Source organism: Haliaeetus albicilla, chromosome 14 (genome assembly GCF_947461875.1).
Source record: "Haliaeetus albicilla chromosome 14, bHalAlb1.1, whole genome shotgun sequence".
Taxonomy (NCBI): Eukaryota; Metazoa; Chordata; class Aves; order Accipitriformes; family Accipitridae; genus Haliaeetus; species Haliaeetus albicilla.
Genome location: NC_091496.1, coordinates 13616754 through 13633392, shown reverse-complemented (window position 1 = coordinate 13633392; position 16639 = coordinate 13616754). Strand labels below are relative to the sequence as shown.

General features: G+C 40.4%; 1 protein-coding gene across 4 annotated transcripts in view; it reads left to right on the top strand.

The window, feature by feature from the left end:
* Positions 1 to 1528: 1528 nt before the first annotated feature.
* Positions 1529 to 16639, top strand: part of PTPN12 (protein tyrosine phosphatase non-receptor type 12) — an 83485-nt gene continuing 68374 nt past the window's right edge. For 2 of the 4 annotated variants that reach the window (XM_069801743.1, XM_069801741.1), the window contains exon 1: positions 1677 to 1814. Coding sequence is in view for 2 of the 4 variants with exons in the window: in XM_069801740.1 (XP_069657841.1) it covers positions 1716 to 1814 (99 nt within the window). In the remaining 2 variants the exon portion in view is untranslated. Of the gene's footprint in view, positions 1815 to 16639 lie in introns of all 4 variants that reach the window. The other 2 variants (XM_069801740.1, XM_069801739.1) reach the window with 2 other exon arrangements.

The following is a 16639-nucleotide window of genomic DNA, read 5'->3' as shown; positions in this document are numbered from 1 at the left end:
AGCGGTTGTGCTCGTGCGACTGCAAGTGCAACATACTACAGTGGGTGGGAATGAGTAGAAAATGGGTGATTTGTGTGTGTAGGAGTGCCTTAACTGGGTTATGCTTCTCAGCATGGACCTTTATCATTAGCGTGTGTGACGAAGTTTTATAGGATCAACTACATCAGTACGGGCTGTGTAGCTCTTCACCAATAAAATTATACTTTAAAAGACTTTACTTAGTATATTTATTATGTTATAAGGCTATACATACACACACCTCTCAAATTATTTTGCTTTGCTGAAGCAGAAGTTATAAATACAATCAGGACACCAAACATGAAGATGTTTTAAGTTTTTCACATAAAAGAAAGGCAGAAACAGCACTCTCCTTATCTTGCTGGGTGATCACGTTTTGACATTGCCAAAACGTCCAACATCAGGTAAGAAAGACCTTTCAACGTATTCTCTAGTGGGAAGGCCCGAGGTGCCCGAAGACATCCCCGGTGCCGCACCGAGGGGTGGGGGGGGGACCCTGTTCCTGTCAGGACGCGTTGAACCAGCCCTGCGCCGCGCTCCCTGCAGTGCTGCAGCAACCAACCCACCGCCCCTTACAGACACCGACGAGCAGCGCTTCCGCCTTTCATCCTCGCGTGCGGACATTTTTATTAAGTGTGTATATATATATATATATATACACTTCCTCACGCGGGGAGCAGTGCCCCGTCAGGAGCCCGCGCCCGGCCTGTCACCTGCCCCGGCCCGCCATCTTCCCGCCGCCCGGTGTTTACCACAGCGGCGCCGCCCGCGGCCCGGCCCCGCGGGGAGCCCTTCGCTCCGCCTCGGTCACGGCCACCGCAGGGACCCCCCTCCTCCCCGGGCCCCTTCCACGGCTTCGGGCTTCCCACCCGAGGAGGGAACCCCTTTTCCTCCAGGCGTTTCAGTAGGGCGCTTGGTGAGGAGGCGACAATCAATCGCCAGCCCCGCAGCCCTCCTCCGCAGCGGGCCGCCGAGCGCGGGGGACGCGGCGCTGGCGCGACTACAGGTCCCGGCATGCCGCAGCGCCGGCCGCTGCCTCCCGGCCCCGGAGCTGTAGGCGCCCACCGCCGCCCCATTGTACTCCAGCCAGAGCAAACCGCACTTCGCTCCGCTCCCCTCCCCCCCCCGCCTTCCAAGTGGTCCCTTCCAGAGCTCCATTCGGCGCCCTTCGGAAGGTCCCATCCGCGGGAAACGGGAGGGGCTGGCAGAGCGGGGCGAGGCGAGAGCCCAGCGAAGTTCTCCCTCGAGGCTGGCCTAGCCGGTAATTAGCGTGCGCGGTCACCAATACGACGAGGCGGCCGTCAGAGGAGCCAATGGGCGCGAAGCGGGGGCGGGCCGGTTCCCGAGGAGGGGCGGGCGTAGGAAACGCCGGAGGAGCGGGAGTCGCGCCTGCGCGGGGGGAGGAGGTGGGGACTTCGTCGTGTCCCTGTGTCGGCGGCGGCGTCCAGGGAGGGTCGGGCGGAGGGAGGGGAGGATGGAGCGGGCGGCCGAGCGGCCGTGAGCGGGGTGGGGAGCCGCGCCGCGCCGCGCCAGCAGGCCGCGGGGCAGGCCCGGGGGGTGGGAGAGGCGAGGCGAGGCAGGGAAGGGAAGGCAGCCGGGTGACGGGCTCGTGCGGCGGAGGGGGCTCGAGGCGGAGAGCGGGCGGGCGGCCGGCCGGGGCTGGGGCTCCCGCTCCGCAGGGCGGCCGGCGGGGCAGGATGAGCCAGGAGGAGATCCTGAGGAAATTCATTAAGCGAGTCCAGGCCATGAAGGACACGGACCACAATGGGGAGGACAACTTCGCCAGCGACTTCATGGTGAGGGGCGGCGGCGCGGCGGGGTGGGGGGTGGGGGGGGGCGGGCAGGGTTTCTGCCTCCCCTCGGGGCGGGGGGGGGGTCCCCACGGGGGGGCGGGGGGCGAGGTGCCGGGCTGCCCCCGCAGCCCCTTCCCCATCCCCCTGCGAGCAGGGGGGCGTCGGGGGAAGCATCGCTTCCCTGGGAGTGACCTGCTATTGTGTAGCCCCGAAGCTCGGCCGGCTCCCCCGTACCCCCCACCGCTTTTTGATTTCGGCGAGGGGAGGAGGGGGGCAAGTGGCCTCCTTAATTTAGCCGCCTTCTTGCCCCCACCCCCGGGAAGGTTTGTCACCGCAGCCCCCTGTCCCGGCCCTCCTCTGCTCCTGAGGAGATGGTAGGTGATCGGCTGTTGCAAAATTAAACGGGAGCCTCCTCCCCCCCACGTCCGTCGTCCCCCCCCCTTCCTTCCCTGAGCAGATAAAGGGGACAGAGGCGTCTCGGGGAGGGCTGTTAGCTCTTCGTCTCCCTTAACAGCCCCTTTTCTCGCAGGGTTGCCATGTATAATGTCATCTGGGGATAGTCGGGCGCTCCTTCTCTCCTTTCCCCCTTTATCTGCCCCTGTAGCCGCCTGCTTGCGATTTCTCTTCTTTCCGAGGAGATGTGTTAAATGTATTGAATAGTCCTTGGAGGAATATTCATCTTCCCTTCCCTAACATCTCTCTTTGCTCCCCATCCCCCATCGCAGCCCTGCCTGTATCCCTCGTCTTTCTTCCTTCCAGATCAGTTCACCATCAGCCTTTGGTTAACGTGTGTGTGCTCGGGGGGGAGAATTTATTGGCAAATTAGCTCTTTTCCTGGTTTGTTTTAGCTGTTTAATCGGGCTGTTAAAATGTTTGAGGAGATTTATCTTTTGAATAGGTGGTCTGAGATGTGAACAATAATTTTGATCAGGCAGATGTCACTGGCACTTTTCAATATTGTTTAAACACTCAATATCAAAATACATTTTGGCCCACAGAAGAGCTGAAGATGAGCAGGTTAGCAACCTCCGTATATGTGTATCTTTGTAGCTTGTTTTATTATCTGGTGCTACATGGGATTAAAACCACATCATTAGCCCTTTAAGCTGTCAGTCTTTGCTAGTCGTCTGGGAACAAAAAAACCCCAAACCTCAATGTAAATGTAGCATCAGGGATTGTCTGAAATGTGGGGAGGAGGCCGCGGATGTTGCGCAAGGCGGAGGGGCGTTGGGAGTGCTGGCAGGTCCAGGGGTGGAAGAGGAAGTGGAGTGGACTTTGGGAAGTAACGAGTTCATCCAGGGTGGGGTGGGAGCCCGTGGGAAATCGGCCACGCTCTTTGGGCAGGATTTTGCAAATACTGAAAGTATGCTGCTGAAACATCTGAGCGTGTGGGAAAGGAAGAGAGAAATATGTGAAATGAAGAACGGCATTGGAATGATAGGACAATTCGAAATCTGTTAATGCTGAATAAAGGTTAAATACTTTGACAGAACCATTTCATTAAGTGATAGTTTTAACAATATAATTGCTATTAAACATAAATTGACATCTTGTACGGACGAGTCAGTCTTGTTCACGTAAACTGTATGTACTTTGCAGAAAGGGTGTCCTAGACTAGTGGAAAATGCGGGATTATTTTAATGTCCTTTATGCTAAATACTTTGTACTAGACCTTGTAACTGACTTGTACCATTTCATATCTGATAAATAGCCTAATGTTTTAGCTTTGTTATAGTTGAATAGTATACAATAGTTTTGTCATCCTTTTTTCTAAGTAGTGGCACCCCTGTGTGGAAAAATAGCTTTTGTTTCAATTTCTCTATTTGACAGCTTGTTGTTTCTATAGCTTTCAACTGAATAGTCAGTAAGCTTTCCTATTGCTTTCATACAGCAGCAAGCAAAGAGAATGCTACTAAAAAATGGGAAAATAGGATTGAAGGAACTAATTGGCAAGGCATTTCAGGAAAAAGATATATTACCTTAAACAGTGTTAAATGCTTTGGCAAGAACTGTGTTCAAAATTTCTTTTGTCCTCTTAACACTTTCTATTTCAAACTTTTGGACTTGATTTTTGCATAATAAATTATAGGAAACCCAGGAAACTGATGCTTATCTTTGGCCTTAATATTCACATTTGTGTCAGTAGTCACCTCTGTGTAGTAAACCAGATGTAGATTAGTGTGGTGACAAGACTCATAATTACTGGGGTTTTTTCTGGCGTTTTTTTTTGGTTTTGGTTTTTTTTTTGTACTATGAACATGTTGGGATATTTTGTTGCTTTTTTGGGTATTTGTTTTGGTGTGTTGGTGTTGTGGGTTTTTTTGACAGAGCCATGCTTAGATGCTCTTTAAAATGATTAAAAAGGGAGAAGAGAGGTGTGAAGGGGGTAAAAAGCTTCAGTATTCTGTTTTCTTTAAGACTTAGTAGAGAGGTTTTGGGGGGGGAGGAAGTTGTATTTTCTCATTTAAGTGCAGGATGTACTTTTGCTGCTAAACAGTGGCAAATCTGTGGAGTAGAAATTGCTGTTACTCATCGCTTTGTTTCCAAGTCAAAATGGAATCTAAAATAGGAGTGGAATAATGGGTGAATGCAATTGAAAACATTTCTTTATTTTCACATCTTTATTGCCTTTGGATGTGTTGAGTAACAGGCTTACAGAATTATATTTAGGCCTGAGTGAATGAACTAAAAGTACTTGATAGGTGCCATGGAGTGCTGGAAGAGTGTAGAAAAGCTAGAGTTATGTGCAGGTAGACTGATTGGTCTGGCTGAATGTTACTGAAAGACTGCTATTTAATAATGCCATTGACATAACTGAAAACATGTTCGACTTGGAAGGTGGAAAGTTGATTATTTCCTCCCCCGCCACTTACAAAATAAATTGTATAATCTGGGCACCAAGAGCAAGCTTGTTACTGGAAATCAAATGTATTTAATTTTAATTAGTTTGCACTAGAAAGTAAGCAGGACTTATTAGTAGATTACTTCAGTACTATGGGTGTGCACAATTAGGTTTAAATGAAGTGGATAGTTTGAAAACAGTATAGGCTTGTCTGTGTGTTTTGCCAATAAGCATGTATCTGTGGATATAGGGGCAAGTGGGCTTTTTCCTAAAATAATGTAGGTTAGGATTTTACTGGTATAGTTACAATACATTCAAGAGCATAGTTTTTCCTTGTTTTCTGCTGACATTGCTGTTTGGGCAAAAGGAAGTAGGTATAGATTGCTTCCTCTTGGTGTTTCATGTTGTATGTTTACAGCCAGCGTGGTCTAGATTCTGATTTTCTATAACGAACATGTGTTTTGCATCAAACAAGGGCTGGAAGTCAAAGCTTCATATGACAGCAAAGAAAACAGTTTTTCTAGATTCTAGACAGACCTCAGTAAATATTTTTTGCTGATTTTTTTCATTTAATTTGTCCACAAATAACACATTTTTGTTTTCTTGTGCAATAGTCTTGACAAAAGCATTCTGATACTCTCATTTCTATCGTTTGTCTGATACAGATTGCCATTGTTATAGCAGAACTGAAATATGAATGGTGTAAAGCTTTACCTTAAAATCAGATGTTTCAAATGTTTTGTGGTATATGACAAACTTGCTTAATCTTTTGGGTTATATCTCTCGCTAATACGTTGCCATGGAACACAAAGGATGGATGAAAGTGTTGGTGGTTTTTGCGGTGGATACTGTGTAGGGGACCCTCAGCTGTTGTCTGGAGGGAGTGATGTCAATATGATCCTCTTAGATCATCAGTCTAAATAATCCTCATTTTTAACAACTTTGCAAGTCTCAGATCTTTTTATACCTTTCATTCAAGAGGACACTGGTAACTAACTCAACTGAATATTGTGTATCTGTGTTCTGGTCATCTAAGCTGAAACTCTTAGGTTTGGAGATAGTAAAGAACTTGATGTGCTCTTTCCTAAAGTATGAACGGGGGTTTGAAAGGGTCATTGATTTGAAACAGGTAAAAAGGTGGTTTCTATGCTTTTAACCTCTTGATGGTTTTATTTTAAAAATTTTTATTTTTAAGTGCTTCTATCTCGTTGTTTTGCGAAAATCCTATTTAAGTAAAGGGGAGGTGGAGTGTGCTTGACTTCTAAGGATAAAAGCTAAGCTGATCATAAGCAGTGCTACACCAGATGTTGTAAAACTTTCCTTCCCTGGTTGTGTGGTTTTTTTTGTTTTTTTTTTAGGAAAGTGCGTCTTTTCTAAAATGCTTAAGACTACTAAAAATGAATTAACAATCTAGACTATTCTAAATCACTGATCAAGACTACTAAGATACATAGTGAAAGTCTGTGTACTAATGGCAATCGTGATGTTGATTTTGTTCTAATTCCTGTACATTCTGAAATAGCATTAAAAATATCACAAATACTATATTCAGCCATAGCACTTGGGAAACACCCTTCTTAAAAGCTCGTCTGCGTATTAATGTGCATTTATGTAAACATTTCTGATTCAAATACCATTAATGCACCTCTTGAGTATCTGTGAAGATATTTTTCGAATTTGAGGCAAGCATATTATCTGGAAACTTAGTGAAGAAAGAGTATTGTATCTCTCTTGTTATTTTTTTTAATTTAAAAAAAACCCAGCTGTATAGATGTTTTTGGAAATGATGTTTTCTAGTATTTATTTAATAAATTTCATGCTTGTAGCACATAGTTTGAAACATGAACTCTCAACTTATGCTTTATCATATAAGTTATAAAATACACGCTGTCTTTTCAAGAGAAATAATTTTTATCTGGTAAGGTTAGACTAGGAAAAATGCTTTGGTAGAATCAACTAGATGGTAAAATGTTTCTTTAAAAAAAAATTAATTGGTGTAAATATAGGCTTGCATGAAATTCTTGTAAATTAGGGGCTTTTGAATGAACATCAACAGTTCTGAGCACTTCTCTTCCCTTAAGTGTGATAGAAAGAGTAATTACCTTAGAGAAAACAACCCGTAAGTATGTTGTACAGCTGATCTGTAATAAGAAGCTCTGCTCTTAGAGATGTGTTAACAGGTCATAGACAACTGTCACTTCAGGTATGCTTTGAGCCTTTTTGTAATTTCAGGGTAAAAAATGGGTCTGTTACTACTCATCTTCTGTATTACGCTTTGAGTGTTAATATATTTTTGAAGTTTTATTTCCTTTAACTATATTTCAACTGGATCCTGTTAATTTGATTGCAGGGACACACACCAACAGATTACTTCATTGTGAGCAGTGATAGTCATCCAGGCCATTCATAAAGCTTCATTTACATAGTCTACATCTGGTTGGAGCAATATGACTGAATATTAATTTCAGTAACCCTTAACTTCAGAGGCTTCTGAAAATTTGTGAACTACTGTTCTTTAAATGTTACGCAAAAATACAACTTTCTGTGAACAACCATTCAGTTTAAATATGCAGCTTTTTTGTCACCCTCTGAGGAAATGAGTGCTGTTCCTGTTGTTTCAAAGATGCCATTCTGAATTTTCATGGAGGTAGTTGAATACAACCACAAAGCTGCTATAGTGACCCTGGGGTATAAAAGCTTGCAAACTCTGCCTAAAATTGCAGTAGTTCTTTCAGGCAAATGAAACTAAAACAAGTCAGTTAGGCAATGCTCTGGGTTCTGTCAAATAGCTTGCATGGTAGTAAGTTCTGTTTGCTCAGTCACTAAAGACAGCAGTATGTAAGTCTACAGTTCTTACTGAGTAAAGGGTTGTGTACTGATTTTGCTGGTTATTATAGAATTGTTCAGGGGCAGCAAATGGTAGTCTTGACCTTGCACCTTATGGCATACTACATGTGCATCAAATAATTTAAATAGCATGTCAAATACATACTTTGCTTTTATTCTGATCTCAATCCTACAGTGCCTTTTGCTGTATATAGTTAAATGTGTATGCAGGTATATATATACACCTACCTAGATACCTATATATAGATATGTCTCACGTGCCATAGTTCATCAACCATAGACCCTAATCTATAGTTCTCTAGATCTATGTACATGCAGAGATATATGCATATACATATATATATACATATCTGGATGAATGTCTGTATACTACTCTGCATATATGTGTGACTGATTGCTATAGTATGAATTTCTTGTTTTGGAGTGTACATAATTTACCTTAAAACTGCAATAGCTTCAGGATATTTTTCCTTGTTGTTGTTATAGCTAAATAGTAGTTATCAGCTCTGGAAGCAGGAAAAGGTTAATCTGAATATCTGCTTATCTAATGTGTATACATTTTTTAGTAGTAAGTGCAACAGAAGTCTGAGGCTTTTAAATTCATCTTAAAGCCATTGACTTGTAATAAATGGAAATTCTGTTTGATTTTCTTCACTTACTATTTAAGATTCAGGGATTTTGTGTTGTGTACTGTAATATGCTTAGGACATTTTGGTATAGGGAAAATAATAATGCACTTGTTAGTGTTGGGGAAAGGTGAAACTATAGTAGTACCTTGAGCACACGTTTGTAGAACTGAAATCGGAAGCTAGATGATTTTTTTTTTCTTGGTCTTATAAAACAGACTTAATTTAGGGAGAGACATCAGTGTTAAAGGTCAGATACGGAACTGAGTAAAGCCTAAGTTAATTGGGTAGAGCAGAAGCTCTTTGTGCTGTTAGGAAGTGCGCTGTTTGCATCCTGGTATTTGCATCCTGGTGTTTTCCTCAGGCTGTTGTACTTAACAATTGCTACAGTTATGCTATGCCAGTGCAGGCTCGGATAACTCGGCTGTATATATTTGCCCTAAATGAAGCATGGATATGCATTTCTATTTCTGTTAACTAGCACGTGAATGTTGCAAAGAGATTAAGTTCTTTGTTTTCCTGCTTCATCTGGCAAAAAAACCTTGCCAATATAAATTTAACTCATGAATTATTTGTTCAAATTTGAACAGTCAGAATGTGTTCATGGAAGGAGAACACTCTGGTATGGCTGTGGAGTTTTTGATCCAAAACCAGGAACCCCAGAGAGTTGGCTGTATTGTTAGAGTACTGTCTTGAGTCCTTCTACATCTTTGAGAAACAAAATTGTGTTCAGACCCAATATGGCTGAGACAGTACAAGTACAAAGCTAGTGGCTTTACTAGGGAAGCTGAGGGTGCAACAGCAAGGTAAGGGAAGAGTTGTAAGAGGAGTAGAGCACAGTGAAGTCTGTCAGACTTTAGGACCATTGTTCTTCTGGATTGGGAACCGTTGTTTTAAAGTGTCTTTGAATACTGATGTCAGGATGTTTCAGTCACTGTGAGGTTTGTGTAGGGAAGTTACTGCTTTTATCTCCTAGGGCCTTGTTCTAACTACTCTTTTACCATCAGCTTTAGAATAGGAAAAAAAAAAACTTACACAGCTAAAAAGATAGAGTAGAGAAATATTTCCCAAAAGGTGCCAGAAAAATGGAGGTATAAATGGATGACCTAGTTTGGTTGACCTAATTTTTCCTCCTATCTATCCTCCTACAAACTGATACTTTTAATTTCCTTAAAAGGTAATTTTATTGGTGATAATCAATTTATGTGAAGACTTAAAGGCAATATTGCTCTAATGGAAGTGTCCTCTGAAAGAAAAGCCTAGAAGAATTGAATTATCAGCTGTAAAAAGTAGCAAGCTGATGTAGCCAGTTACTTCAATGGGGGAAAATAGCTATCATAAGAGGACTGAAGCTATGAATGAAGTTGCCTTATGGGCTAGATGTGTCATTAGGAGCAAAAGCAAATGAAGATATGTGTTTCATTCCTTCAGATTTCTAGAAGGAAGCATGAGTAATTTTGAAGGAAACCGTACCATGATGCTTCTGACAGTGAATTTTTTAAATTTATTATACTTCTGAGCTCCCTTACTCCAGTAAAAAGAATTGAATTGCCTAGTGTTAGGAATGTGCCAAGGGCAACTACATTACTAGACTGAAAGTTGTAAAGTGCTGTATGGATTGGTTGGCTTGTTCAATTTTTAATTTGCTATGATTTGGAGAAATTCTAGCAAAGTTGTTAAGTGATCATAAATGTATCCATATAATTTAGGTTCCTTTATCTTTGGAGGAGGGGCTATGCTCTAATTTTTTATATGTTGGAGTGCAGGCCTTGATTCTTGAAATATATTAGTTTTAATTGTATGATCTTAACTATGAGTTTTGATGTCTAAAGTCATGGGTTGGAAAGCATCAGTCTCTAAGGGGAAGTTAACTTAGTTAAAACCATACTGCTTTAAAGAGCATATGCATAACTTTAATCTCTTTTATTTGGTTATAATACTGAACTTGTCAATTTTAAACTATCTTTTTAACATTAACTTCTCATGTTGTCTTGTAAGTTGTAGCTGGTTTTGTTTGTTTTCCTAAGGTCAGAGTAGTCTAGAAAAATTTTGCATCTTGATGTGTTTGTCTGTCTTGCTGTCTTGTCATTCTTACTGCCTTGTGTGGATGACATCTGCTTTTTGTTTTTCATCTGAAAACACACAGATGTTTTGTACTCTTTGTGATCACAGGAAGAACAGCTTCTACGTGGATCAGTGAGATTGAGAGCAGTTTGTTCTTTGGTTCTGAAGAGGTAGATGACCATCTTTCAGCTGCGCGGCTGGGCTACAGTGGGAACAAGGGGCCAAGACTTTTTCTTCTGGGCAGCTAATAAAGGACAATCAATGGGAGGCTGAAAAGAATGTGGTACATGAGTGGCATTGGCTTGTCTTCCTGCTTTTATTGAGATTGGGCAGTTAGCACCTCTGCTATCATTGCTATCTTTTCTGTCTGCTATAGGGTCAGTATAATGGATGAGAAATCCATTTCTTGTGCTGAGCTACATGTCTGTAGCTGTTTAGGCAAGGTTCTAGTTCATGCAGGTTTTGGCTGGACTTCAGAGACTGATAGGCATGATTCCTGGCTACTGACCACATTTGAGAGTTTCAGGGGGCTATTGGTCCAGAATTTTCATATTGTTTTCCATTGTTTGATTTTTATCTTTTTTTAAAAATAGGTGTTGTTTTTCATTTATGTTAGTTTGACGTTATTTTTATTCCTCTGATAGTTCTTGGAGGACACAGCTATCTTTGAAAAACTGGGTTCCTGATTCAAAGGATGCTGCATGGGTTTGCTGTATTTTAAGTGTTCAAGTGACTTGCCAGCGTAGGTTATGCATCATGCTGAAATGACTGATTGCTGTGGGAACTGTACAGCTCTTGAGAAGCCTTGAGTGGTGTTCCACTCTGTCCTAAACGTTTCACTTCTTATTAGACCGTATCTGACTCTGATGCATAACCTGGCAGTGGAACGCTGTCTTTTTTTTCCTCAAGGCACTCAGTGTTCTGGTAGCATATATGGTGCTTGGGTATAGCTTCCTACTTAGACAGGTTTTCTTATTGGATTAGCTGTCCAGTATTTGCATGGTTTTACTGTGCAAACTGAGAAATTAACATAAAAAGCAGAACAAACAAAGAAAGACAGTGATATGAATAGTGCATTGCATTTAGACTGTGGATAGGCTGGGTTTGTAAGTTGATGACTAGCTGCTCTGTGAGTAAAATTGATCATGGGGATTCCTCAGTGGTAAATGTATTATGTCCTGCATTTTTGCAGTGCATAGCTTTTTTTTTTTTTACTGCTTTTCCACATGTAGAAAATAAGTCTTAATTCTTCCTTTATTTTCTACTTGAATCTTTGCCTTCCAACTGGAAGCTATGCTTTCATTATTAGTTATTCCCTCATGTATGTTCTGATAATTTTAGCAAATAGGTAATTGTTAATTGAAATTAATACAGTTGTCCAGTAGGAGTACTCAAGGGAATCATTTAGCTCAAAATAAAGCTGGAAAATGAAATACTATTCTGGAGGGAAGGGCATATGTAGGTTAGTTTAACTGCTTAAAAAACCTGAGCATTCCCGCAGAACTGAATTAATTATAAATTGCCTATAGGGCAGCACCCCTATTGCACAAACTGCTAAAGGAAGGAAATAATCTCTTAGATATTTTGAGTCTTCTCAGATAGCTCTAAGTATTTGACAGTTTCTTGTAAAACTTCAATTTTTAGTAGTATAGGTGGTTACGCCAAGCTGTGTTGATTTTTATTATGACCAAATTAAAATGTAAAACTAATTTTAACTCATTTCCTGTGGCGTTGCAGAAACATAACTGTGTGTAAATATTAATGGACATATAGGGAACTAGATTTAAATTTTAATACAGAAAAATGACTGATTTTAGTCAGGTGGAAGGATCTTGGAAAGTACTTCAGGCACACATTGGAATTTATTTTAGTAAAGAAATGTGTTGTTTTATACATACTTTATTTTTCTGTTATTCCTACTTAATGAAAAGTAGGCCCAGAAGGGAGAAATGTAACCTACGTTGTTTCCTTTAACAGCTTTTTGCTATAAAACTGGAACAGAGGATCTTTGCACTGAAAGCTTTGGACACGAGTCCCTTTTCCAAACTGAATGTTCTGAAGTAAGTTGTCAATTAAGCTGGGTGTTAATCCATATAGTTGCTCACAAATCGATTGCAACCTTTTATATTATCCTTATAAACAGAAGAGCTTTTCCAAAGGCTATTCCACAGAACTGCTGTGGGAATTGCCCTGATATTATGTAGCAACATTGCTCCAGTTGCTTCTTCAATTGGTGCCAGATATTTTCTTAATATTTTGATTATCATGATGAAATTTGAGTTTTCATTTCTTTTCTTTGTTTTGTGTTTGTTTGGGTTTTTTTTGTTACAGTGAAAATGCAGCCTGCAAATTGTTTAGGATGTCAACTTCCCATTTTTGTTCTGAAAAGAACAGGTGGAAACTTGTATGTGTGAAACTGTGGCAGAGAGAAGCCTAGTTGTATTTCTTACAGGTTACAGAAATCTGTAGCCTCTTAATGATTTAAATTGAGAAACCAATAACACTGAAAAAAAATGTGTATCCTAAAGTCAACAAGCTGTTGCCATAAATCCGTATATAAACTGTCATTTCCTAAAGGGAAATAATATTTGCTTCTAAAATGCTAGCTAAATCCGTAACTGATTCTAATATGGAATAGCCTGAATGAGAACTTACATTAGGTAACTTACACGTTATTAAACACTATAGCATTTTTTGTGCAAAGCTATAGCAATGTATCTTTCTGGTGCAGCATTTTCTAAAGCATTAGCACTGTTTAAATTGGTGATTGTGTGAAAATGAAGCCAGCATCCTGTTTGTACAGTCTTATAGCATACATAATAGGCTTCCCTTCCTGTATTCATAGAAAAAATATTCCGTGTCTGGTAAAGTAAGTGAACAGTGAAGAAAGTATGTGGATATAAAAACCTCAGTGATGATATTTTTAGCTCTTACAGATGAAGATAACTTCCAGACCTATTAAGCGTATATCAGGCCAGGATGTGTTTAGAAGTAAGAAAAGTAGCAATGAAGTAAAAAGGGAATTCAGTGCAGGGATATAATTAAGTTGTGAACTGATCTATTTCTAGAGGGACAGTACCTTTGAACTAAAAATTATTTTAGTCAGGTGAAGGATCTTGTAGGGCATGTCAGGGAGTCACTGGACTTGGCTTTGCTAAATAAATGCAAAAATGAGTTCCTTCTATTCTTGCGTTTCAGTGCCATGTCCTTTAGATTTTATGGGGCCAATGTATTACTTTAAAACCTCCAGAACTTGGTTCTGAAGTCAGGAGTTTCCTGAATCATATACTGATGGTGTAGATTTTCAGGTGGCGTTCCTTGCAAACTATTCTAAGATAAGTGATAACAACACAGCAGACAATATTTACTTTTAAGATTTGTGTGATTTTTTTTTTTTCCTTTCCCCGTTAACAGATTCTTGCTAGTGTGGTATTGGAATTTAGTGTTTATTGGTAACAACTGAAAAAGTGAAATGTTCTGTTTGTAGGAATGTAGCTTACAAACTTTGTATGTTTGAACTGAAGATTTGTTTGGATAGAGATCACAACCTTCTTCCTGTGGTAGGTCAGCTTAATGGGTATATATGATTGTCATATTGTGTGGAAAGTTAAATACATGAAACTTTTTAATTTATAAACTGGGCGATTTGAAAACCTCCAGAAGAAAGTTGGGGAACTTTGCTTATGCAAGGTGTATTGTGAATTTTAAGGATATCTCAAATGCTATGGAGGAAGGATTTTTGCAGAAGAAAAGATAGAAGAAACACTTGTGTGGCCTTCCTTTTGCATTCATACTGCTGTCTTTTGATTTGTCTGTAGCTTGTTGGATCTAGCTTCTGGACATTGTATAAACAAGATACCCTTTAGGAATTCTGCATTTATGTCAGCTAGTAGTTGAATCATCCCTGCAAAGTGTGTAGTTTTCCACTGGGCATAGTACTTCTGTCAGATCTTATGCAAATTGCAACATGTATTTTTGATTCAATACATCTCAGCTCTGATCTATCTCTTGTGGATTTTTTAATTATTTTTTTTCTTTCTTTCTTTTTTCCCTCCCTCCCCTTTACTCCTGTGCTTGTGCTACCTTATCCCTGTACTGCTAGAATGATTTCCTTATTTTTTAAACCATCCATTGTTACTGTTTTTGGAAGACAGAGGCCACTGCATGATGAAACCATGCAAATAAGTTAAGTATCTTCACATTTGTCTTTGCCTTGCTTTTAGACTGGAAGCTCTTCAGAACAAGCATTAACTTTATACAGGTTGTTATGGATGTAATGAACTAAAGACAAATGATTGTCTATAGTGAGTTTTCCCTTTTAAGCAGTGCAAGCACTGATTGATCAATTGTTGGCTTATAATAAGAGAGAAGGTATATGGGTGGATTTTTTGCTGTTTGTTTTGTTTTAATTCAATGGTCAAAGGAGAACTGGCTGGGCTATTTGAGCCTGGTTTTAAATTCAGAACAGAATAGCTTAGCCACACATTTTATTGGCTTTATTATCCTCTTAAAGAGAAAGTTAAGTTTGCGAATGTTATCTAGCTCTGATAACCAATGTTTTTTTAATAAGTAAAAATCTTAGAAGTGTGTTAACTCTGGACAATGGGGAAAGAAGCCTGGGAAATAGGACAGTGAGGCTTAACCAGACTGGTTAAAAGCAACTGCAGGGATTGAAAGGGTTTATCCAAAGCTGTTTTGAATGTAACGGGCTGTTTTCTCTGCATGTCTGAAAGTTGGACTTTTTTGATTCTCTTTGGAAATGGTCTTTGTAAGAATCATCATGCATGCTGTTCCTTATGAATTTTCATGTTACTCTTTGTTCATTTCACCAGGATAAATATTCCAGGGTTTGCACTGGGCCAGGTAATATTGCTTATGAATCCCTTTCCTGAAAAGAGGAATTGTAGTATTGAACTATTATCTAAGCTTGGTTATTACAGAGGTTCCTGGAGACCAAAGCCTAATCTGAGTCTCTTGAAAGAAATGTTGAGTCCTGACAACTACAAGGGATGCCGTCGATATTCAGAGAGAATAGCAGTGCAGCTTGCATTGGGGTCATGATGCAATCTTCTAGTAAGTAGTGTACTTGAGCGTTCTCACATAATGTACTATTCACTGTAATGCATCTATAAGAAGCACTTGTGTCCTGATAAGATGTTGTGATACTTCACTGCTCCTGTGAATTAATTCACTTTGTCTGTAGAGTATGTATTTCTGTATTTTGCATTTTAAAGCCAGGACTTAGCAATCCTGTATGTCTCATCCTATTACTTGTCATGCAGTTACTGTCTCTTTAGAACAAACGTGTATTCCTGTCTGGGCTTATTAGCATTAATAGCTGTTCTGGTTACCCAGTGGAATACTGATGCACAATGCTAGCAACTGGGAATGAGAAGAAGGTAGCCTTTAAGGGAAGGCACAATGCAGGGATTAAAGAGGGCATTGCTTTAGAAAAATGCTGCTGTTCCTTAAAGTCAAACTGCAGCAGACACTGTGGTTGAGGTTAAACTTAGCTGACACATTGGAAATAAATTGAGATCTTTTAAAGCTATTGATTTTGTTTGGAAGGCTGCCACTTCCATCAGGAGAAAATAAGATTGAGAAACTTGGTTTGTGCCCTACTTATAGTGTGCTTAAATAGTTCTCCTTTAGTAAGTGTGGGGAGTTCTGGTATTTGGAAAGGGTCATTGTTTTTCCCCAGTCCAAACTGCATGCAATATCTAGCCTATTTCCTAGCTAGAAATCCTGCAATAGCAGTCTTCCGCATCTGTAGGAGTTTACAAGTTTGGTTTTTTTCTGACTTAAGGCATATCTGTTTCCACACTGAAAAGCAAGTCACGTAGTTTTCATGGCTGTAAGCAGCAGTACAACCTGTTCCTTTTAAGTTGTTCAGTGCTATGTAGTCTCACTTTCCCAGTTCTTTTTTTTTTTCTTGTATAAAAGAAACCCACAATTTGCTTGCTTTTAGTATTTTCTATCTTACTTTGTAAAATTTTAGATTCCATTCTTTCTTATCTAGCCTTTCCCAAGAGTAGCTTTGATAGAACTGAGGAAGTAACTTTGGTAATGCAACTTTCCTCATTTCCTGTATTTCATTTACTTTGTCATTCTGAAGAGCCATGACTAGCGGTTTCACAAACTTACACTTCCATTATCCGAAAGTGTAATTAAGTGTTGATTCTCCAATTTTAGATCTGTAAGTTCAATACTCAGTAAAATGCTATGAAGTGTAATTTTTCCTGAGGGAGGTAAAAAAACCATCTTGATGGAGAAGGAAGTAGTGAAGAGTATAAGTTAGGAGGAAGCTGTTCAAAAACAGGGGGTTTCTTTGTGGAGATTACATTGCATTTTAGTGAGCTAAAACAGGAAGGTATTCGTAGCTTACTTGTGTGCAGGTTAGCAGTCTGCTGCTCTCTCTTGTGAGCAAGGTATGTTGAGCAATATACTGA